Source organism: Hylobates moloch, unplaced genomic scaffold, assembly GCF_009828535.3.
Source record: "Hylobates moloch isolate HMO894 unplaced genomic scaffold, HMol_V3 SCAFFOLD_2, whole genome shotgun sequence".
In the NCBI taxonomy this organism is placed as follows: domain Eukaryota; kingdom Metazoa; phylum Chordata; class Mammalia; order Primates; family Hylobatidae; genus Hylobates; species Hylobates moloch.
In genome coordinates, this window is record NW_026652277.1 from 156,202,457 (window position 1) to 156,227,645 (window position 25,189).

Genomic DNA, 25,189 nt, shown 5'->3' on the forward strand with positions numbered 1-25,189 from the left:
AAATGCAAATTTGAGCCCGTAAGACCACTTCTTCACCAATTATCACTTCAACGACACAGCATTCAAAGCGACATAAAACATAAAAAAGAGAAAATATATGCCTTTAACGATTAAGCCCAAGACTTTCTAGAAGTTCTAAAAGTAAATATTTTATCTCTTAATGGAATCTATAAAGACAAAACATTCCAGATAATGGAGTACAATGTGCTTAGCTGCAGGTGAAGCTAAAAAAAGAGGGCCAATATGAAAGTATGCCAACTATCACCCTGGTGTCAGGGAAAAGGGAAACTTCCTGAAGGGACTAAGTCTTACTTTGCCTTAAAAAAGGAAGAGAAGGCTGGGTGTGGTGGCTCACGCCTGTAATCCCAACATTTGAGAGGCCAAGGTGGGTGGATCACAAGGTCAGGAGTTCAAGACCAGCCTGGTCAATATGGTGAAACCCCATCTCTACTAAAAATACAAAAATTAGCTGGGCATGGTGGCGGGTGCCTGTAGTCCCAGCTACTCAGGAGGCTGAGGCAGGAGAATTGCTTGAACCCGGGAGGCAGAGGTTGCAGTGAGCTGAGATGGCACCACTGCACTCCAGCCTGGGTGACAGAGTGGGACTCGTCTCAAAAAAAAAAAGAGGATGAAAGTTATCTAGACTTATACCACCAGAAAGTTGGAAAAGAGAAAGTCAAGCTGGTGACAACTATGTTTTCTTTCCAACCTCCAGGTTCATTGATTCTCTTGACCTGTGCTTTGGCCAGCCATTTCTTTCTAAACCTCTGAATACTCTTCTTCCAGTCAAGGCAGAGCTACCTTGGAGAAAACATAGAATGAATACACAGAGGCATCAACACCAGTTTCTCGAGTCACCTTTGCCACCAACTAGAGAGAAGAGCAGCAGCAGTCAAGAGCTCCAACTCTGAAACTGGGTAGCTGTGTCTTGGAATCCTAACTTGTAGTTTGTAATGGGTAGTGGGACTAAAGGGTTACCCTCCAGCCTTCAAGGTGCTTATAGTTTAGCTGCCTGATTAAACAAATTCACAGGCCAATGTACAGAGCAGTGGCGTCCCAAATTAAGGTGCATCACAATCCATGGGAGGGCTTGTTATAAAAATACTGCTGAGTCCACTCCCGTATCTGATTCAGTAGGTCTGGGGTGGAGCCTGAGAACTTGGATTCCTAGCAAGTCCTCAGTCAATGCTGATGCAGCTGTCCTGTGAGCCACACCGTGAGAAAACTGTTTCAGAGTAAGGCAAACACCTAAAGAGAAGTAGAAATAAAATTAAAGGGATCAACATGGTCTCCATTTAGGGTGGAAGTGAAAGTGAAAGAGAAGTCTTCTCTACTTAGAGGAGGTATTAGGTGGGGCTCCCAAAGACGGCAATAGAATTTTGCTTCCTACATATTCCATGTGACAAATGATAAAAGGCCCAAAGGAAAAGAGGGTTGGTCTGTTCTTTTTATTATGTCACAAATGATCCACACTCGCCAAGCGAATAACTTAAAAGGGAACATAGGATAAAGAATTTAGCTGATATGGTACAGATCAATGGTGGGGGAATGCTATATCTGGTATCTACTTTTAGTCCCTAAAGAATGCCATTCTGTTTCAGGAAAAGCTTTAGCTTTGCTACTGTAGAAGTGTGTCTTACATGTCAAGATTTCCTTAAAATGCTGGGAGGGTTCTTAATTTTAACATTCCACTCCAGCTGCAACTGCTGGGAAAGCTTCCTGGTCAGGCCACCACCATCTCTCGCCTGATGGTGACCTCCACCTGGTCTCCTACTTTGACACCCCTGTCTCCTTTACTGTGAACTTTCAACGCACAATCAGATTGACCCATTTCAAAATAATGAGTCAGATTATGTCACTTCTAAGTTCAAATCTCTCCATGCTCTGAATGTAAAAGCCAAAATCCTCCTAATGGTTTCTAAGCCCTACATGATCTGGCTCAATGTGGGTGGCTGGCTGGTGCTCAGTGAGTTCCTTAAATGAATGAATGATCTGTATTTGTTCAGTAGCGTGCTTGAAAGGGTACTGTAATTATATGACAAAGGTGATGGCCCCATTGGTCACCCAGGTAGATTTTATCCTCGGCCACATTTTCCGCCTTCATTAACCCAACGCATATGACCCGACCTCCCATTAAATGGGCCTCTTCTCCCATCCACAACTCACACATTTGAGTAATAAGAGGATGAGAGGAGAGTAGGTGGAATAGAAGGAATAAGGAAGATGATGTCTGGTGCACCACCATGGTTATCTATCCAAGGAAATTTGGCCTCAGTAGAATTTCAGGGAAACTGACCAATCTAGGATTAAAAAGCTAACTGCATCATGGGCAACTCCCCAAAGCTTTCTAGTCAGACAGAACAGATGCCACAGGAAAGCTGCATTTTCAGAAAAAGCTTGCAGGCAAGTTTAGGCGGGGAGTAAGATGGAAGAGAGGAGGTGGTGACAGAATGCTACCTTTGAAATGGACAGGTTTCTTTGCCAGGGGAGGGGGGAAAAAAAGGAATGATAAGCAGACTGCCTAAAAATTATTTTATAATAACACAACTCCAAGTGACTTCTCATTTCAATTTACATTATATATGTAGCAAAATAAAATGACCAGGTTGGGAAGAACCACAGAAGGAAAATACACTACTAATTGTGGTCATCGGCTCAACAGTCAAACTGGAAATGAATTTGTTAACAATGCATTAACCCATTTTAGAAAGACTGGTTTTCCCCCATGTCTTGGGATCAATATCTCTGTCACTGACATTAAACACCACAGACAATCTCATTTTATGTAGAAGGGTTAAAAATAAAAGGCCATTTTGATTAATATTCTTGCTCTGTGATTAATTCCTATTAGAGTGTTAAAACCTCCCAAAACAAAACAAACAAACAACAGCAAAAAACCTTAGGAGTTAAACATTAAAACTTGAGCCACTGGATAAACTGTTTGTTAGCTTTGTTTTTCATTGCACACCATGGCAAGAATTACTATTAAAATGTCATTTGCCATTGCAGAAAACCAGCTTTTAACATTTCTTCTTGTCACATGCCCAAATGAATTTAAGAAGCCTTGAAGAACTAAATCTAATTTAAATTAAGGTGAAAGCTTTCTGATGCCATGATTAATGTGAGTGTGCTGAGAGTCTGCAAGTCCTAGTTGAGCACCACCAGAGAGAGCCGCCAAATTGGAAGCGATCTCATTTCACTTTAGAATTAAAAAGTCATATCACTGGCAGCAGAGGAGCATCACCAAGGTTACTCAAGATCAAATCGCCTGCAAAGATTCTAAGCCAACACCGGAGACTTCGGTTGTACCGTGAATAACAAACCTTATCCACAGTACCTTCAATGTAGTGTTTTTATGCTGCCCTGAGTGAAATATAGAGGCCACTCAAGTTACTTACTTTATCGGGAGTTAAAATAGAATTGCTGAAACAGCAGACTGGCTACAGACACAAAAACAAACAAAAAGCCTTTTGTTTAAACAATCCGTAGTGCTTTGTTAAGACCTGGATCATTTAAATGACTGTCTTTGCCATTCTATCTTTTCTGTGTTGCTTACCGTTAAAACAAAAAAAAAAAAAAAAAAAAAAAAAAAAAAAAAAAAAAAAAAAAAAAAAAAAAAGGTATGGGGTTGGGGGCAACACGTATCTTTAACGATCCGAAAAAGCAATGATTGTTCATTTTTCCTTTGCTCTTGCATCCAACATCCCCCTCCCAAGTTAAGGACACCAAGGAAAGCACTTCTTTCGGGGTTACTGTCCCCAGAGTAGTACTTAGTATTATAGAAAATTCCGTGCCATCAAATCCAATAGGAGAAGTTAGATAGCCCCTTTTTGTATATAATTCCCATTCTGTTAATCCCATATTTTTGTCTGCTCTTTTCTTTTTCTCAATAGGGCATTTAATCCATGGTTTCATCCGGCTGGGCAACTCTCCCTCAGGACAAAAATTCCAATAGAGCCAAATGAAATACCACACATATTTTTTTTAAGCCTTTAATAACATCATTTGTCTTTGAAAAGTCAGCTAATTAAATTCACAAGACCTGAGCAAGAGAGCACCAAATAAAGTCTTTAGGGACTAAAAGTAGATACCAGTCCTTTTCACCAAAGAACTAACAACATGGCGGGGGCCACATTGCAAGCAAGGTTCCCACACCATGTAATGAACAGCCTCAATCTCCGGCTCCGTCTCATAACATACTTCCCCAATTCCCTCTAGGAGACAGAGGCTGCAACCTCCGACCCTCCGCTTTGCCCTGAGTTGACTGCCTCCTTCCTGCTTCTTCAGGGAACATCCTCCCATTCTCTTTGTGTATCTGCAATCCTTTCCCCTCCTGTTGACTCCTTTTGTCAACGGCCCTGTTTTCATAAGCTCTAGTTTTTAAAACATGTAATAATATCAGTTGTACCCTGCCACCGCCTCAAAATACTATCCCTTCCCTCTCTGCTCTGTTGGCATCATTCACTCACCTTTCTTTCTTTAAAAAAAAATTACTTTTATGGTTTTTCTGCTTATAAAAATCATTCTTATCTCAGGAAATCTGGCTTCTTAATCTAAAGACTTCCTTGAAACTGCCCTTTCAAAGGTCACCAATCACCACCTAACAACCGATTCAACAGCCTCTTCTCACAATGACTCTCTCCCCACCTGTGAGCGCCACGATGACTGCCTCATCCTGGCTGACTTTCTTCTTCCCCAGTTGTGCTCTTTTGCAGACTTGTCTCTCCCAGTGCCCTAAAGTAAAGCTTCCAAGCCTCAACCCTCCCTCCTCCTCACCACTGGCCCTCTCCATCCCTGATCTCATCACTCCACATTCTCACCACTTGTTCCCCGGCTTTGACTCTGATCTCTCTCCTGTGTTTTAGGTGACTTTTCCAAACATTTTCAGGCCCTCTACAAACACAACAGTATTTGCAGTCCCAGTCACTGGACTGTGTGCTGGGGACACACAAGTGAAAAGACAAAGCCCTGTTCCCATGGATGTTACTGTCAAGTGGGGAGATAAACATGCAAACACAATTATATAGTGTATCATAAGCAGTGGAATGGTGGAGTGTAAGCTTCCATGACAAGGTAGAAAGGGGCTTCCTGACGCTACCCAGGGGAAATCCAGGAAAGGTTGTGGGTGACTCTAGCACCCAAGGATGACTCACAAAGGGGAAACAGGAGTTGGCCAGGTGTGAGAGGTTGTGGTTCAGAAGGGAGAAGTATGGCTTGGGACATGCAGTAGACAGAAAGAAGAACAAGACAAGCTAGCATTCCAACTGAAGGACTTTATCATTACACATGAAGGCACAAAGTAAAAAAAATTGGGTGGAGGAGCAGAGATGTCTGGAGAGCAAAGGTGATTCTGCAGATGAGATGAGACAAACAGGCTTGAGTTCAGGAAGGTTTCCAGATGCTAAGAGCTTAGGTTATATTCTGTTAGTAATGGGGAGCTGGTAAAGAATTTTTAACTAGGGCAGGCTGACCAAGTTTGTTTTAAAGATAACACCCAGGGGTGAGGCTTAATAATACCACCGCTATGAACCTTGTACATAAGCTAGTCATACATACATCTTATCTCTGGCTAGCTTTCAGCTTCTGGAGGAAAGCATTAACGTCATTCATCTTTGATTGCACTGTAACATCCAGCCCAGTGCTTCACTTGCAGTATGCACTTAGACAATTTTTCCATCCACACAAACTTAAGATTACACATCCCAGTTTGTCAGGACTTAGGCTCAGCCGTCAGTAATATCTTTGTGTCAGTTAACTTCACACATATTACCCTTAAACAGTTAAGTACTGAGAAGCCAATCAGAATTTTAGAGCTTAGAAGGGAACATAGAGATCATAAATTGTTTTTCAGAGGCGGAAGCCAAGTACGAAGATGGGACGTGACTTCCAATATCCTGCAGCTTGCCACTGACAACACTGCAACCAGAATTCTGGTCTCCCGTCTCATCTTCTGGAATCGTTAATGACAACAAAACAAGATGTCAGTGCTACTGCGGTTTTGCGAAATATGAGACAATTATACTTCCTTCCTCTGTTCAGTTGCTTTTTCAGAATAACATAGCACTCCTCCTGCCCCCCAATTCTATGCCAATATTTGTTTCAACTAGAAAATGATTTAAAATTGTATAAATGAATATAAGTAATCGAAAGTGTCTTGCTTGAATCTTAAGTGGCTGGGCGTGGTGGCTCACGTCTATAATCCCAGCACTTTGGGAGGCTGAGGCAGGCAGATCACCTGAGGTCAGGAGTTAGTGACCAGCCTGGCCAACATGGCAAAATCCTGTCTGTACTAAAAATACAAAAATTAGCTGGGCATGGTGGTGCACACTTGTAGTCCCAGTTACTTGGGATGCTGCAGCATGAGAATCACTTGAACCTAGGAGGCGGAGGTTGCAGTGAGCCGAGATCACACCACTGCACTCCAGCCTGGGCACCAGAGCAAGACTCTGTCTCAAAAAAAAAAAAGATTTTAAATACCTTAGCCAGAGACATCTGACCTTCTCCTTTTGCACATCAATTTTACTGAAGTATTCTTTGGGAAGTAGCAAACTAGGCAAATTGTAAACTCAGCTGCAAGTGCTAAATCATTAGTGTATTTATTAATTTCAAATGTTTATCTTTCCTTCCCTTGCAACCTGTGCCTATTTTTTTTAAGTCTACTGAGTTACTAATGACCAATTATAACCCTAAAAATAAGCACCAAACGCCATTAAGATGAAAGAATGGTTATAGATATTAATCAAACATGTCATGTGATGCTTCCTTTATTTCTCTTAGACTTATTTGAATTTTAATGAAATCAGGAGTGAGTGAGGAGACTTGAGGAGCAACCATGAAGTCACCACCTTTAGGCAACAATGTGCCAATTTGCATTTCTAAATTAACTGGCTAAAGAAACCAAATCCATCTTTGGCCATGAGATTCCCAGGGTGAGCTTTGTCCCTGTGAACTTCCATAAAGTGCAGGGCAGCTGAAAGGGCATCAAAGGGACAGGTCTCTTCAGCGCTCATGAGGTCCGAGATCAGAATAGGCCAGCATGTGTGAGCACCGGCAACCCTTAACTTCTCTGGGTCTTGTTTTGCTTATCTACAAAATGGAAAGGGGGACTGACCAGAGGACTGGGAGGCTCCCTCCAGCTCCAGCATTCTAGGGGTCTTTCAGAGGTTGATGGTGAGTGGGGAAAGGCATCTTGCTCATGTGGATGAAACGAACCTGAGTATTAAGCGTCTGTCACTGTCATCAGAAGGTGTTCTTTGTTCTGTTCCTTTATCCCTCCTCCCCACAGTATATCTCTGGAGCACAACAGGTAGGAGAGAAAGCCCCAATTAAATCATGAGGCCATTTGAGATTTATAAAATTATATCTGTGTTCCACTGCACTTCAATTAAAATGCACCCCTCCCTTCCGCATTGAGGGGCAGGTACATTGAGATATTAATACTTTACATGAATATGTTCATTTCATTCCCATGTAAACAGATATTATGGTCTTTATAGATGAGAAAACAAGATCAAAATGTTGAAGAAACAAACAAAATTAAACTCAAGTAACCTATACCTAGTATGTAACAGAGTCAGGATTGGAATTTAGATGTGACTCAAAGTACTTCACATGACACCCGGACTTCTCCTGTTAGAAAGCAGGAAGATGGCTGGGTGTGGAGGCTCACACCTGTAATGCCAGCACTATGGGAGGCCGAGGCAGGTGGATGACTTGAGCCCAGGAGTGTAAGACCAGACTGGGCAACATGGCAAAACCCCATCTCTACAAATACAAAAGCTAGCTTGGCACGGTGTTGTGTGCCTGTAGTCCCAGCTACTCAGGGAGCTGAGGTGGGAGGATGGATTGGGCCCGGGAAGTCAAGGCTGCAGTGAGCCATGATCACATTGCTGCACTCCAGCCTGGGCAACAGAGCAAGACCCTGTCTCAAAAAAAAAAAAAAAGAAAAAAAGAAAAAAAGAAAAAAGAAAGGCAAGCAAGCAGGAACAGGAAGCTTCTGAAGCTTAGGTCACATTTTGACCTAGGTAAAGGTTATACAGGTGTTCACTCTATTTCTTAAGCCATACATGTTTTATGTACCTCTCTCTGTTATATGTCATATTTTTTTTAAGTTACAGAAAAAAAGATGAAGAATTCAATGTGGTTAGCACAAGGTGGGCAAAGCAGATGTTCATCTTGGGCCTGTCTGAGGTGGTGGGCAGATGCATCATGCCATCAGGGAGAGCTCTCAATCAATGTCCACAGGCCATTCCTACAAAGGCACCTCCTAGACAGTCCTGGGAAAGTGCCACAGGACCTTCAAGTGGAGAACCGATGGCGAAAGACAAGGGGTATCTGCGGTATCTCAGGGACCCATGTGCTCTAGGCAGATAAATAAGACAGACAAGCACCCTCATCAAACCAGAAGGAGGCCCATAATCTCTCCCAAAACAAACATACTTGTCTACGCCAAAAGGGAGCTAGGAGGCTTCATGACAACTAAGGGTGGATGCAGTCACCCTCAAAGTCTGCTGTCGGTAACTGTAGAGAAATCTGGCTGGAACAACTTGGAAATCTAGTCCATAATTTTAGGAAAGGTAAATCATTCTCTCTTTTTTTTTTTTTTTGAGACAGTCTCGCTCTGTCACCAGGCTGGAGTGCAGTGGCGCGATCTCGGCCCACTGCAGCCTCCACCTCCTGAGTTCAAGCGATTCTCCTGCCTCAGCCTCCTGAGTAGCTGGTACTACAGGCATGCGCCACCACACCCCGCTAATTTTTGTATTTTTAGTAGAGACGGGGTTTCACCACGTTGGCCAGGATGGTATCTATCTCCTGACCTCAGATCCGTCCGCCTTGGCCTCCCAAAGTGCTGGGATTATAGGTGTGGGCCACTGCGCCCAGATGGTAAATCATTCTTTAATGTTAAACAGGTCCATGTGTGCACCATTGTTTTTAATCACTTCGTGTAAGTAGTTATTTTTTCACATTGTGTAATAAATTCTCAACTCCTATCCTTTCTGGTATAATAAATATAACCCTCTGACTTTGAATGACATAGGCCAGATTCAACACTCCTCCTTGTGCTCACACTTTTTAAATTCTAGAGCCATAGAACACGCTGACCTGCTAAAATGCATTTCTTCAGGAAAGAGGTGTGACTAGAGAACATTTCTGACGCCAACAACAGCTGCTCTGTGAACTAATTCAGGCAGGAGTGTACACAGAGACAGTAACTAAAGTGCCTGTTAAACATACTGTGAGAAATTATGTTTATCTCTCTCTCAAGTTGGGCTTTTTGGGGATGGAGCCTTAAAAGTGACATGTCTTTATTTCAGCCTTTAATATGGTCATAGTTGTCAAATGAGGTCTACAGGTTACAAAAAAGCAAAATCTGAACCTCTCATTCAGCTTACTCCTATCTTTTGATTTCTTTTCCACTTAGTTGTAGCCCTTCCCATAAAGCTAAAAACTACGCAGATAAAAATTTAGCCAGATTTAGGTTACTTATCATCACAGCTATCTCCAATGAAGTTCATGAAGGATTCAAACAATGATGGATGTAAAAACGGTAGACTTCTTTTGGAAACTCAGTAAGGAGCTGAGTGAATTCTTCACAGATAATGGGATCCATCTTCAAAAATTTATTTTTTGTTGCTAGCCAGATGTCTATTGAAGCAAATATTAAAATGCCATTTTTAAATCTGGGTAAATGTTGAGTATCTCTTATCCGAAATGCTTGGGACCAGAAATGTTTCAGATTTGGGTTTTTTTCTGATTTTGGAATATTTGCATTATAACTACTGAGTGAGAATCCCTAATCCCAAAACCCAAAATGCTCAAATGAGTACTTCCTTTGAGCATCATGTCAGTGCTTAAAAAGTTTTGGATTTTGGAGCATTTCAGATTTCTAATTTTCAGATTAGGGATGTTCAACCTGTACATGTTTGTATCTTCATTAGCAGTGAATCATTATCTAAATCTCCAGTAACAAATCAACAAACAAAACCAAGACATTTAATCTAAGCCTGTGACCATCAAATTTTATCAAAGTCTCCAGAGACTCTCCAGCTGTAAATACAAAAGATATCTGCTATATTCAGATCAGAGTAAAGCGAAATTATACATGAACAAGAGCCTGCTCCAAATGCCATTTTACACATCTTGAAAGACTATCTCCTCTCTCATGTGGGGATGGGAGCAGGAGGGAGAGGCGGAGTGAGGGGACCTCCCAGTGCTTTTCTTTGTTCTCTGACTGAGCCCTCTCTCCCTGTGTGCACAACGTACCTCATGCGCACCTCCATCACACTACTGCCTGTTTACTACTGTAAGACAGTAAGCTTGCAGTAGCAAACCTCAAGACAAGCTTTGCTACAAGCTGCTGCCAAGACAGCAGGCCTGGCTCTTTAAAGTTGAGGACCCAGGAACTTTCATCCGTTCATTTAAACACTCCTGACATAGAACCGAACAGATGCTCAATATTGATTAATTTATGTCTATTATCTGCTTTTATGTACTAAGTCAAACTCAGTTTTTTCACAAAACATTTTCCAGTAATTCGGTGGCTTCTTCAGTTAATCTGTTAACTACTAAGGATTTATGCATTGTTTTAAAAAGTATATGTTTACATTTCATTATGCATTTATTGATACTCGCTGTGCCGTTTCCCTTCACACTTTATGGTTCCCAAGAGTAGACTAGCTCCCCATAAAAACTGACAGACTAATTCCTACAATAAGCATTTAATGGCGATGAAAAAGCAATAATCTGTTTAATATTAAAGAATGGTATTCTTTTCTTAAAATTATGGACACAGTAAGAATAGAAGAAGAAACAAAATAGATTACTCACTGTGAATACCTAGCTACCTTTCTATACTTTTCAGTAGAGAATGCTGAGGTTGAATGAACTTAGACTGATAATTTATATAACATCAAATCTTAATAGTGCCACATATTCAGAGACTGATTTTTTTTAATCTGCACTGATAATGAGGTAATAAATACCTTGCACTCACGTTGTGTTTATTTCAGGTTGCTAAGATGATATAGGGGAAGAGGTACGTGAAGTTCTGTACATGTGGTTAAAAGTAAATGAGAACAAAAGAACTCAGATAATCTTTCTCATTTCATCCTTCCCAACCACTGTTCATAAGTCTATAATTTATCTAAAATCTCTTACGAAGTTTTTAAATCCAGACTTTAAAGGTTGCGCTCCAGGAATTTTCCAAAGTTATTAATTTTATTAATAGTAAATCCCTTTGATGAACCATTTTAGAGCATTAAAGCAATTATGAAAGCATTTATCTTTTCAAAATAAAATTCAAGTTTAGGCAAAACCAGTGGGGATAGATGACATTTCATATAGACGTACTGCATATTCAAAAAGAAAAGCAGAAATGCCTATAAACAGATGTTCAGTTTTTCAAGGGGAGAAAAGTCAAGTCCTGATCTGGAACTTGAAAATACACGAAATGGGAGTGAAGCACAGTTTCCTGGAAAGTGATCAAAAACAGCCGAGCCTGAATATTCAAACTCACACATACCTTCACGAAAGCGTTTTCTACAAGCCAGACCATGTAGTGCTCTGTTGCTTAGGAGCTGGGCAGAGAAATGCTAACCAGGCACTGCCTCGGGGATTTGTCCTGGGAACGGTGCCATTTAACATTCTTATTAGTAATTTGGTGGAGGAAGGTGAACTATAAGTAAAGAAGTTCCTGGTCACAATTTACTAAAGATAAATCACAAGGAAGTAAAGGGATCTAGAAGAAACTTCGGTTGGATTTAGGTACATTAAGGGACCAATATTATGACAGCAACAAAGCTCAAAGCACAACTCCAAGGCCATTTACAAAAGAACCAAACGAATGCCATTCTTCTCATTTAAGACTGAAGTCACTAAAGACAGAGGTTACTCAGGCTAAATAAAAAGGGAAACGAACAATGCCCTCATTTCTGGATAGTCCAATAGCAAAGTTATGAGATACAAGATACTGGAAGATACATTAGATAATCTAAGCATTACAAAAGATTAAAGGAACAAAAAATAGAGCCATGATCTGAAATGTCTGCACAGTTCTGTTCAGAACACCAAATCTATGGTGAACCTATGGAAAGTTATTCTTTCTCTCTCCAAGCAGAAATTATCTGCCCTCGTTAATTCCCATACAGCAATTTTTGATTTGTCTCCTCAGTATTTTCCACATTGTGTTTGAGAGCTAGGACCGTGCCTTTGTACTCTGCACTTCTGCCAGAATAACAGATTCCCAATAAATAAATCGTTGTTAAAGGCAGTATAGTGTAGCAGTTAAGAATATGAGCTCCACAGCCTCAGACTGTCCAAGTTTAAATCCTGGTCCTACTGCTAATTAACTTAGAGATCTTGGGAAAGTTTCTGATCGTTGTGCTTCTATTTTTCCATCTGGGCACAGTAACCGTAAGCAGTAGGATCTTCGGGAAAATTAAAAGAGATAATACATTTAGTGGGCTTAGAACAGTACCTGGCATTAGAGTTAAGTGTTTAATAAGTGTTATCAGTCATCATAGTGGTGGTACATTACAGAATGAATCACTTCATAAGTGACTGACATACAAGATAAAATTATTTTTCTAAATTTTCCTTGAATCAATGACAGAATTTCTCCCAAAGTCAAGTCTTCCACAATTAGATAAAATACAGGAGCCCCAGTTAAATTAAATTTCAGATAAATAACAAATACTTCTTTGGTATACTAATGTCCCAAATACTGCATGGTAGGAGAAGTCTGGTAGGAGCAGCATCTGGTAGAATAAGAAGTTTGGTTTGTTGTACTAGGAAAAAGTCTGAATTTTACAAGTTACTCCTTCCTCTTTGAAGAACTACTTTCCTTCTTTATCACCTTTAGGCTGCCCTCCTTGCCACACATTTGCTTTTTAACATCAACAATAAATTGGGCCAGGTGCAGTGGCTCATGTCTGTAATCCTAGCATGTTGGGAGGCTGAGATGGGTGGATCACATGAGGTCAGGAGTTTGAGACCAGCCTGGGCAATGTGGTGAAACCCCATCTCTACTAAAAATACAAAAATTAGCCAGGTGTGGTGATGCACTCCTGTAATCCCAGCTACTCAGAAGGCTGAGGCAGGAGAATGGCTCGAACCTGGGAGGTGCAGGTTGCAGTGAGCCGAGATCACGCCACTGCACTCCAGCCAGGGTGACAGAGTGAGACTCCATCTCAGTAAGAAAAACAAACCACAATAAACTGAAGTAAAAATGAGAATTTTAAACTAGATATAGGAATACACTCTTCCTAAATTTTCTACTTGACCAAGTATACCTTGCTCATCTGCTGGCAGAACCTCGGCTCAGAGGAGCCCAGATGGATGATAGCCCAGTTCCGATAAATCAAACCATTCAGCATGTCTTCAAAGTCTATATATAGGTCCTTTTTCCAGCCAGCTTGAACTAAACAGAACAAATAAGTGTGTTCAAAAAAACAAATTGGTTTTGAATACTTACAATGGTTTTAAAAAGACAGTGGCAAAACTGCCCATGTCAGCAGTGGTTTATTTGGACCAAATTAACACTGGCGGTTAAACATGCTAAAGTGTTTCTAAGAAGGTGTGGGCTCCTGGAAATAGATTTGCATATCTGAAAATAGGCAAGTTTCTGCAGAGACCAGAACATCTTAGGCATGTGTATTATACCATTTTCACACTGCTGAAAAAGATATACCCAAGACTGGGAAATTTATAAAGAAAAAGAGGTTTAATGGACTCATAGTTCCACATGGTTGGGGAGGCCACACAATCATGGTGGAAGGTGAAAGGCACGTCTTACATGGCGGCAGACAAGAGAGAATTGACAGCCAAGCAAAAGGGGTGTCCCCTTATAAAACCATCAGATTTCATGAGACTTATTCACTACCACGAGAACAGTATGGGGGAAACTGCCCCCATGATTCAATTATCTCCCGTTGGGTCCCACCTACAACACAGGAGAATTATGGGAGCTACAATTCAAGATGAGATTTGGGTGGGGACACAGCCAAACCATATCAGCATGTATTAGGTTGTATTTATGATATCGTATAAAGACGTAGCACACTATACATTCAATAAAAGTAGATCTGGTTTTATAGATAGATATCAAATTTATGCTCTCAGCAGCCAGTAACCCAAGAAAAATCCTCACAGAGGATGCCATCTTACCCCTCAGTACTGATTTGAGGTTGAGCTTGGCTTGGCGGTGCAGGTCCTCAACGCAGGGGGGTCTTGTGGTGGGAAGGAACACATTCTCCTGCTGGTGCCATGGGGCAGTGTAGTGGACTGTCCATCGGCTTTCCTCATCTAGGTTGGAAACCGCTACAGAAAAAAAGATACAATACATTCAGGTGTCAACTTCATTGGCTACAAGTTCATTACATCATGATGTGTTTCCATGCCTAACACATCCAAGGGTAAGGGCCAGCAAGGGAGCAATGGAGCAAATCCTAAATGAGATTTGATCTTAGATTCCAGGGGTCTTGCCCACAGTGTTTTATTTATAAAGGAAAAGCTGAAAGTGTCCACCCTCCAAACAATGTTTTCATAGAATCATTTGCTCAGTTAACTGCTTCCCAGCATTTTAGGTCCTCCCTTTACTCCAATGTTTGAAAACATTTGACAGAACTGATAGAGGCCTCCAATTCCTACTTAACCCCCCTTCCACACACACAACAAATAGCAGTTACTCAACTGTATAATGCCATTGCAACAGTAAATGTTAGACTGTCCTGATAGAAATGAATTTCCTACCAGGAGGTTTATAGCAAATATTCTCCCTCTACAGCATTATTTAAAGAGCATCACTGTTATAAACTCAATTACATTTTTTAAAAATTAAGCGTAAACATTCAATTTACATGTAAATGACATAGCTAATACATGTGGAGATCCATTTGTGTTACAAAATTCTCTCTGCATTTCTTGCTTTCATGAAACCCTTTTATACTAAAAATTTTTTAAATTACAATGCAATTGACTCTTCCCAAAACAATCCAATTCAACTAAATTTTCCCAGCACAGAAGAGACCAAGACACTAGAGGATAAAATAACAGGTAAAGTCCTGAGACTAAGATAAATCTCTACAATAATTTTTCTTTAAATCCTCGGAGGCTTGAGACCTCTCTAATTCATTTTTCCTGACAACATAAGCTAAGTTGGGGCATCAGTGGAGCCCAAAATGAGGCCGACAGCACCAAAACAAATTCATCAACAATGTTTTAATACTTTCTATATATCTGCCATGTAACCCACGCATAAGAGAGACTAGAAAGGTATTGGAGAAAGTCCTTGTGCTGAGGCATTTGCTTGAGGTAGCAAGTCTAACCCCTGTAAAGCCAGCAGATATTTGAATTGTGAGTGAGGAGCAAGTCTTCCTGACTCTGATCTATGCTACAGAGTTCACACTGGGCGTATCCATGTCCCCAACATAACATGTACCTGGAAACTAGACCATAAAATGAATTCTCAAAGTAACGTGAGAACACACACATAAACTATTAAATCCATTTGAGCATATCTAAAATTCACTAAACATACTCTATAGCACAGTTAGGGCTACTCTAAAGACCAAATGAACCAATATACATAAAGTACTTAGCTCAAGAAATAACTCAAAACATGGTTGTGGCAGGAAGAGTAAAAATTATTCTAATGAGGCCCCAAACTTCGAACTGTCACTGTCTCTTGTAAACCTGGGCCACACACTAGCGCTCATCTCACATACCATCTTTTCTGCAGCTACTAAATTTTACAGTCTTATGAATCTGAACAGGATAACTCATTTTCAAAAGGACCCCACCTTCTCCATAAGTTGCTAAATGAGAAAATAAACATTGAGAACTAGATATCAAGTTAAAAACGGAAATGTCCATTGTGCTTTCTGCTTAGTATTTGACAAAAGCAGTATGTGAATTCGGCACCTAGTATTTCACATAAACTCTTGTTGAGCAAATGTTTTGCATGGTGCATACAACTATCAATCTTAATACACAAAATCCACAAAGACCTGACTTAACCCTCATTTGTGTTTCAGAAGAATCTAGCATTGGGCCAAACTCACCGTATGTCCCCCCAGAGTGTAGCCAGAGTTCATCACAGTGTTTTGTGCTGACGTCCATTTATTTTAAAGACTGAGTTACCATACTTCAGAGTTAGAAACTATTGAAAATGGAAACTTTTCCTATTCGACAATTTCAAATCAAATCCAAGTTAATGGCATTCGTGTCTGCACCATCAATTGCACCATCGGCCCCACTGCACAGCTACCAACTGGCTCCTATGAAAAAGTCTCTTCCCCTGGTGTTCCTCACTCTCGCCAGGGCCACTTTTAATCTGTTCATCCAAAGGCAGCCTTCAGCAAGGAGCTGCAGAAAATCAGCCCACCGTGCTGCTCTTTGTAGCTTTCTCCAAAGCTCCTCTTACCAATGCCCCTACCCATGCACATTTATCCAGTGTAAGTCACTGGTCCAAACACTAAACTAAACTAAAATAAAATAAACCACCGACTATGTAAAAACAAAGCCAAGTAGTTATAAAAATAATTATTTTCAAGAGAATGAAGAAGCACCTACATTAAAGAAATGTAAGTCAATTGTAAGTACACAATAGAGCCACACCACAAAAGCTCTGTACCTTACAACAATCACTGATCAGTCTAGACAGTTTGTGCTCGAGCTCTTAAATACACAACAAAGAGTGCCAGGGAGTTTTAGGGGATTATCTCCACGAGAAATACGTGATACATTACACAGAGGCTCCCTTACCTCAGCTGCATATTTAGCCAAAGAATCAAAAAATCATACACTGGATATCAAGGGAAACATAAATTAAGTACAAGAATTTCCCCCCTCTTCAAAGGACTTCTTTTGAAAAGCACAAAAGAAGTGAATTCACTTAAAACCCTAATCATAAATAAATAAGACATGCTAAGATCACACAATACCGTCCTACAGTTAAAAAAGTCTGAGGTATTTAAACAACCTGGTATAGAGTAGAGTTTAATTCATGCCTATTATGCTGTTTCAAACTCTAATTTCTTCACACAAAAGAACGAAGGACCTAAAACACACACATGGACACACACACACACACACACACACACACACGGAAATATACACATATGGAAACATGCACACAATAGGTAGTACAGAGAAAAGGAACTACTTACTTTTCTTCTTAAAAAGTTTAATTAAAGACTTAATCTTTGTATTAATGAAGACCACCATTTCCAGGGCACCTACATAGAGCTTAGAAATGTAAATCACATTAAAAGCTCAGCCCAGTAGGCAGGTGGCAAGCTTCGTCCTTCTGCTACAGATTCTAACTTTTCTTCCCCCGGTCTCATATCCTTAGACATCTGCCCAGGCTGATGTAACTTTGAGGTTGAGCTTATTGTCAGGCAGTTACAAACCATTAATAGTCCTTGAACCTGAAAAACTCATACTGAAACCTAATCTTTAAGGCTGAGAGCAGCCAGTGACATCGTGCGCAGAAAGAAAGAGAAAGCCAATCACGGTTCTTATTTGCATGACAGCCACATCAGGCTTTCTGCCTCAGTGCCCATTCATTCAGTTTTCTCTCCAACAGATCAGAAGTTCCTCCTCTCTGAGCCCACAAAAATAGTGCAGATTTTCCTCTACGGAAGTCAAGATGAAACAAATGTGTTCCCCATTTCATTAGGCCACTGTGAACACCCAGATCTTTTACAGGAGCTGCCAAGTCTGAGAGCAATTCCAGTTAATTCAGGGTATATGGGATTTGAACTGATTTAGCGGGGGAAAAAAGCCAAACTATTGCTTCCCAACCACGCCCCAGGCTCTGCCTTCCATACCAAAGGAACTTGTACAAGCAGTAAAACTTTAGAATGGAATCTCCAAGGAGCTGCAAATGATGACTTGGTTGCATTTTTGTGCAAATTAGGATGCTCTGTCTTCTCCTTCTTCTTTGCCAGTGATTGAGAATCAGCATTGTGTGTTCCAAAGCGTGATCTTATTTGCATCTAGCTGCCACAACAATCAAGAAAAAAAAAATCCACCAAAAAAAATACAACTTCCCCACTCCAAATGATAAATTAGATAAAGTACCCTAATCATTTTAATCTTTATTTTAAATGTAATTGTCACTTAAGCTCCTGGTTTTCAGAATTCCACAATCGCCCTTCCCTCACAGTCCTCTCAAACAAACATTATCTGAGTTACTCTTTAACTTGAATCTACCATCCAGAGCACTGGTTCTTTTGCCCATTGGCAATTAACCACAGAGAACTAGGCAAGCACAAGCAGAGACGGAGAAATCAGAAACAGAGTATAAGAAGGCACTGAAAAAACATATTCCAGGGGTAAAGAGATAGGAAAAAAAAGGAGAATATAGATCCGGAAATACTATGACAAGGGAAAAAGGAAAAGAACCTTCCTCAAATCTCAGCCCAGTTCCACTTCATGGCCAAACACTTTTGAAACAATTTAGACAACGCTTACTTCATAGCTTTGGGCCAGACTTATAACTCAATGGAAAAATGTAATAATCCACTAATTCAAAACATTTAGTTTATAACAAAGGCTCTTAGTCAAAGAATAAAATTTATATAACGGGCTCTGTCTAGGGAAAGCTTTGAAATGATTCCTTCTCAAGTCCTTCTATGCCCTTTATTTTTTCAACAACGACAAAACAAAAAACAAATAGAAACGTTACCATCTTATCATACATATTATCACAGATTTCCAACTTGTGTTATTTCATTCTATATATAGCTTTATTTTAAAGTAATTAAATTGCCAGATGGCAAATGAGAAACGACTGAGCCTGTAAGTCAGATTATGTGGCTGCCTTAAATTAGCAGGCAAAGTTCCCCTTTGGAAAACAAATTTATCTGCAAGAGTGACCTCGCTCTGCTCATTGCATTAGACACAAGGAGAGTTGTGGGCAAAAACACTCATATGCAAAATCCACAAGTGTTTGAGGTTAAGTGTCACCATGCAAATGTCCAGTGAAAACAGAAATTGTTCTTTTGAGAAACCCTGATTATGCTCAATCCTCCATAGCACGTAGCTTTCCGTGTGCTCAACAATGGCATCTGAATATAGATTCATTCATCAGAAAGATAAATACTGGGCACCGATGCTAACTGCTACTCTTTCATTTAGTTGGGATATGTCATTGGACAAAATAGGTAAGATCCCTGCCCTCATGGAGCTTAAATTATTTGACACTAAATTACAATTTTATGGTACATTAGGAGGAGTTGAATGCAATAGACAAAATAAAAAAATTGAGCAACATAAAAGGGGGTTTGAGGGTGGCCAGGCTGCAGGATCGTAGGAGTCAGGGTGGTCCTCATGAAAAGGTGAGATTTGAGCAAAACCTTGAAGGAGGCAATGGCAGAAAAACAAAACTCTGGATAATGAATCTCATTGGCTCTCATTTTAAAGAGAGAGAGATTCCTCAGGCTGTGAGACACATTTCCATCCCCCAGGACCAGAGAAGTGCTCTTTCCTCTCAGAAAATGAACTGTAGGAAGAATCTTGCGTGGAGTAATTTCCTTTCTCACTCAATATTAAGTGTGATAGAAAGTGGCCGCAGTTGTTCCTCTGTATTCATTCCAGGATGCCCCTTGGATACCAAAATCCTTGGATGCTCCTGTCCCTGATATAAAATATTGTAGTATTTGCATGCAACCTATGCACATTTTTCCCGTATACTTTAAATAATCTCTACATTACTTATAGTACCTAATACAATGTAAATGCTATGTAAGTAGTTGTTATACTGTGTTGGTTTTAAAATATGTATTTTTTTCATTGCTGCATTACTTTTATTGTGGTTCTTTCCCCAAATCTTTTTGCTCCATGGTTGCTTGAATCCACAGAAGTGGAACCCACAGATATGGAGAGCCAACTGTACTTGGTTACACACGAGTAAGTGGTAAACCTGGGGGAGAATGCAGGCTTCCATCCCAGCATCCTAGGACATCTCATCCTCTGCGCATTATTCCACACTGCCACGTAACACCATAAAATCCAGATCTTCAGGAAATAAACCAAATAAACTATCACATTTCCTGCGTTCTATATTAAGTTGTATTTTGAAAGTGCTTATTAATTAGAAAGTTTCCCCCAATCAATTGCCAGCACTTCCTTTACATCCTTGATATGAGCATGAGCACAGGGAAATGTTTTCATCATATAATTTGCATGCCTCAACGCTGTGGTTGATGGAAGAGCCGTATTCTTCTGGAAGTGTATTTTTTAATTGTTCAATTTATACGTGCAACAGAAAAGATATAAATCCATGGTACTTCCGATGCCAACTTCAGCCATGTATGACAGTGGCGGAAAAAAAAAAGTTTTGGTAAAGATAGGGTGCTATGTTGCCTGGCTGTTCTCAAACTCCTGGCCTCAAGCAATCCTCCCACCTCAGCCTCCCAAAGTGTTTGGATTACAAGCAAGGCCCATTGCACAGGGCAAAAAAAGAAAAAGAAATGTTCTAACGAACTAGACATGAAAAACTTGACATTAATGCATAATAGCGAAAAGCAGTCCCCCTCTGGAACCATCCTACCCAGGTTACCAGCCACTGACTAGAGGAGTGACCCCTCCATGCCTTGGTTTGCTCATCTGTAAAACGGGATAACAACAGTGTTTATATCACCAGGTCATGATGAGAACTAAGAGTTATTATTGATAAACTCCTTAGAACAGTACCTGGTATGTAAACATATGTAAGTGTATGTTAAATCAATGAATAAAATCTCAAGAGATAGCTTAGCAGCCTTCTGCTTAATAAAGGGCCAGGCTTTCATGCAAGGGAATCAGTGTGGCAGACCCCATGGCTGTCTTCCTACTTATCTCTGACTTAAACTGCCAACACCTCGAGTAATTGCTCTATATCCCCTGCTTCCAATTTATATCCACATACTATCTTTTCTATTGTCTAAGATTTTATTTCAATTTTTAAAAAATTCTCAGTGGTCATCGGTGAATTTCTGACTCCTACTAATGGTGTTTTTCTTTCTCCTCACCTTCCTAATGATCTTCTTCATCATATACTTCCAACCACCCAGCTCTTGATCCTCTTCATTGACACTGCAACACACTAGTTCCTCTCCTACATATGATGGCTCCTTCTCCGAATTCCAACGAAGTCTAACCAAGCTTCAAAGATCTAGTCCCTAAGCCTTTGTCCTATGCTATTTACTTATTTCCCCTTGACACTTGAATGGTTTTGTTAGCATAGAGCAGAAGTGAGCAAATTATGACCCTTTGGCCAAATCCAGCCATTAAATGATTTTTTTAAAGTAAAAGAAGAAGAATATTTCATAACGTGAAAAGTACATGAAATTCAAATGTCAATGTCCAATAATAAAGTTGTAATGGAACACCACCACACCCATTTGTTCAAATAATTGTTGAAATATTGTCTAAGGCTGCTCTTGGGTTGTAACAGCAGGGTTGAGCGGCTACGACTAAGGCTGTATGGCCCTCAAAAGTGAAAATATTTACTATCCGGACCTTTAAGAGAAAAAGACGGCTGGCCCATGGCTTAAGCTACCGCCTTTAAACATCCTACTCAACCTTCATTTCTATTATCTTTCATTTGTCTGCCCTCAGTTCCATTTGCTAACCTCTACTCAGATTTCACATTATCTCAAGTTCAACATATCTAATTTGAGACAATCTGCTTTTCCCCCCAAACTTTCTCAGGAACTATTTTTACATCTATTAGGACTATCATCTTTTTTTTTTTTCCCCATGAACCAGAGAGGTAAATTTAATCCCCAGTTAAAAAAGAAAAAACTGAGGCTGGACGTGATGGCTCACACCTATAATCCCAGAGCTTTGGGAGGCTGAGGCAGGAGGACTGAGTGAAGCCAGGTGTTCAATACCAACCTAGGCAACACAGAGAGACCCTATCCCACCAAAAATACAAAAAAAAATTAGCCCGGTGTGGTGGTTCATGCCTGTAGTCCTAGCTACTCAGGAAGCTGAGGCAGGAAGATTGCTTAAGCCCAGAAGTTTGAGGTTGCAGTGAGCTACGATCACACCACTGCACTCCAGCCTGGGTGAGAGAATGAGACCTTGTCTCTTAAAAGAAATAGAGAGAGAGAGAGAGAGAGAGAGAACATATTCGCTGCCTTGTGTTAGGTGTCCAGGTTAAAAATTAATCAAACATGATCACTGACCTTTGGAAGTTCACAGTCTAGAGGAAAAGACACACCCACACAGATAAAAATTATGACATAAAGATTAAGTCTGGCGAGAGAGAGATGATGGTGAAGTTCCTAGGTAAAATGATAACACACACCCACCTCATTTAAAGGACCACCTGCTATTAGAGTACAGAGAAGAGACTCTTGGGTAAAGCCCAGACCTGGGATGTGGGGAGATATGCTGAAACTTTGGTGAAAGGTCATGGGACTGCCCTGTGGGGAAAGGTGGTGGGGAAGATGGAGAGAGGCAGGGCAGACCCGCAGGGTCTTGCTTGCCACCGTGGGTGAGTGGCAGGTGGTGGGCAAGGGGGTCCCTGATGGAGGATCAGAGGGGAACCTGTAGGGCCAGTGTTGCATTTTAACTAGAATTCTGGTGTCAAATGACAAGTAGGTTTGAATAGGCTTGACCAGAGGCGGGGAGAGAAAATGGTGCCACAATCCACACAAAAGGTGAAGAGGTCAGAATTCATTCTCAGCTCAGAATAACTTTCTTTCTCTAGAACAACTTGGTTTTATCAGACTGTGTTTCACCATCTGTAAAATGTTTCAGGAACCAAATAAACCTAAAGTATAAAGTTCAAAAAATTAAACCTTGGCCACTTAAATAAATGACTCTGTTACCACCCATGCTTTTATCTTTAGTACGATCTTAAAGTACACCCTCATTATTTTTATGAAGGCCAAAGATTATATGTCTAAACCCAAAAGCTTCTTAAGAGCAGAGCTGTCTACAGCTTCTAGAACTCATAGACATAGCCTTGCCCATTCCCGCCCCCATCCCGATTTACACAAACCCACAGGCCCTCCTCAGTGTATCAAATGCAGTTAAGGCACTGAAAGTCTCTATTTGGAAGCCAAGAACTTTTTCACAAATACTGTTAAACAATATCGACTAAAAAGGGTCATTTTAAAATATTGTACACAGGAGTTTATGCAGAAATGAGCCATGTTTATTTCATATGCACGCATTTTGAATTAGATAAAATTTGAATCTTTGAGCAACTGAAAATGAAATAGGGGCTGGGCATGGTAGCTCATGCCTGTAATCCCAGCACTTTGGGAGGCCAAGACAGGCAGATCACGAGGTCAGGAGATCGAGACCATCCTGGCAAAAATGGTGAAACCCTGTCTCTACTAAAACTACAAAAAATTAGCCAGGTGAGGTTGCACGTGCCTGTAGTCCCAGCTACTCGGGAGGCTGAGGCAGGAGAATCACTTGAACCTGGGAGGCGGAGGTTGCAGTGAGCTGAGATCGCGCCACTGCACCAGCCTGGGCGACAGAGCTAGATTCCATCTCAAAAAAAAATAAAAAGAATATGAAATATACAATCAATAAAGATCATTATTTTCTTCCAAGCTGAAGAGGAGAAAGGGGAAATAAAAATCAGACATAACAGAGTTCTGCTTAGGGCTGTGTATTAAATGATCATTTGAAATGCTTCTCAAAGGAATTTAGCTCTTCAAATAGAAAATTTTTCAGGGCAACCTTATCTACAAATGGTGCTTTTACTGATTGTTAATTCATTTTAGGGTATTTTTAAAAATCAAGTTTAACATCTAGCATAGAAGACTGTATATGACTAAGGTAATTTAGATGTACTCATCTTTATGCATGGTTAAAATACTTCAAATATAATTTTTAAATCTATAGACACACCCATTCATTCTTATGCTTTTCAGACTCATTGGAACATTGGAAAACATCACAGCAGAAAGCACAACCCATGCCTTCTGGGCCAATAAAATAAAATGTACAGAGTAGTAAGGGATTTTAGACATTTCTAAAAATTTACATCATCTACTTAATAAACATTCATAATGTTTTACCAATAGATAAAGATAATTTAGGCCTATCCTGTTTATTAAGGAACAAACTCTTCCTACAATGTTAACTCTTGAAGGTAAGAATTATGTTTCATGTTTTTATGAATAGTTTCACACTGAGAGCAATTATGTACAGTCTGTAATTCTTGTCTAGAAAAATAATGGTTTTGAATTATTCAAACAATTATTATTAAATTATTGAAGCTGCAAAGCAAACTAGTAACATAGGCAGGTAAATTAATACAGTCAATAAATGTGTAATTAAAACAGCAACTTTTAAAAATAGGGCTGCCAGGCCGGGCATGGTGGCTCACACTTGTAGTCCCAGCACTTTGGGAGGCCGAGGCGGGCAGATCATGAGGTCAGGAGATCGAGACCACGGTGAAACCCCGTCTCTACTAAAAACACAAAAAATTAGCCGGACGTGGTGGCGGGCGCCTGTAGTCCCAGCTACTCGGAGAGGCTGAGGCAGGAGAATGGTGTGAACCCGGGAGGCAGAGCTTGCAGTGAGCCGAGATCGCACCACCGCACTCCAGCCTGGGTGACAGAGCAAGACTCCGTCTCAAAAAAAAAAAACAGGGCTGCCAGATAAAACATATGATGTCCAAATAAAGTTGAATTCCAGATAGATAAAAAATAATTTTTAAATATACAATGTCCCAAATATTGAATGGGATATACTTACGCTAAAATATAATTCATTGTTTCTCTGACATTTAAATGTAAGTGGGCATCTTGTATTTGGTTAATCTGGAAATCTTAAAGTACAATTTAAAAAAATTATCTAAGGTCATAGAATAGTAAGAGTTGGATAGGAATAGCTGGAAGAAAAATCATTGGTTAGTAATTAAGATTTATTCTTCAAAAGTTGACATTATTAAAGGAATTTTCAAAAATCTACAGTAAAAGTTAATACAATTATAATTTATACTGTTAAAAATAACTTTATTTGATATGGCAGATTAAAAAAACTACTTAAGATTAATCAAGACAAACTGAGTGTACTTACAAAGTTCCTGCTGCTGGGCATTTATTTTGACTAGAAACAAACCAAAAGACAAATTGGTCACTTGTGCCTTAAGAATCAATCTCTAATTTTTTTGCATCCGGCATTTTTCTTACAGATTACTACTATTCATTTCTTAGTAGTCTAAGTCTTAGGT

The 25,189-nt window shown here is 40.1% G+C and overlaps 1 protein-coding gene across 8 annotated transcripts in view; it reads right to left on the bottom strand.

The window, feature by feature from the left end:
* The window catches only part of NHSL1 (NHS like 1), a 359,178-nt gene that overhangs the window by 59,859 nt on the left and 274,130 nt on the right, over nt 1–25,189 (bottom strand). For 7 of the 8 annotated variants that reach the window (XM_032160227.2, XM_058435592.1, XM_058435593.1 and 4 more), the window contains one exon: nt 14,164–14,316. In XM_032160227.2, the coding sequence (XP_032016118.1) occupies nt 14,164–14,316 (153 nt within the window). Of the gene's footprint in view, nt 1–14,163; nt 14,317–17,165; nt 17,429–25,189 lie in introns of those variants that run through there. The other variant, XM_032160235.2, reaches the window with a different exon arrangement.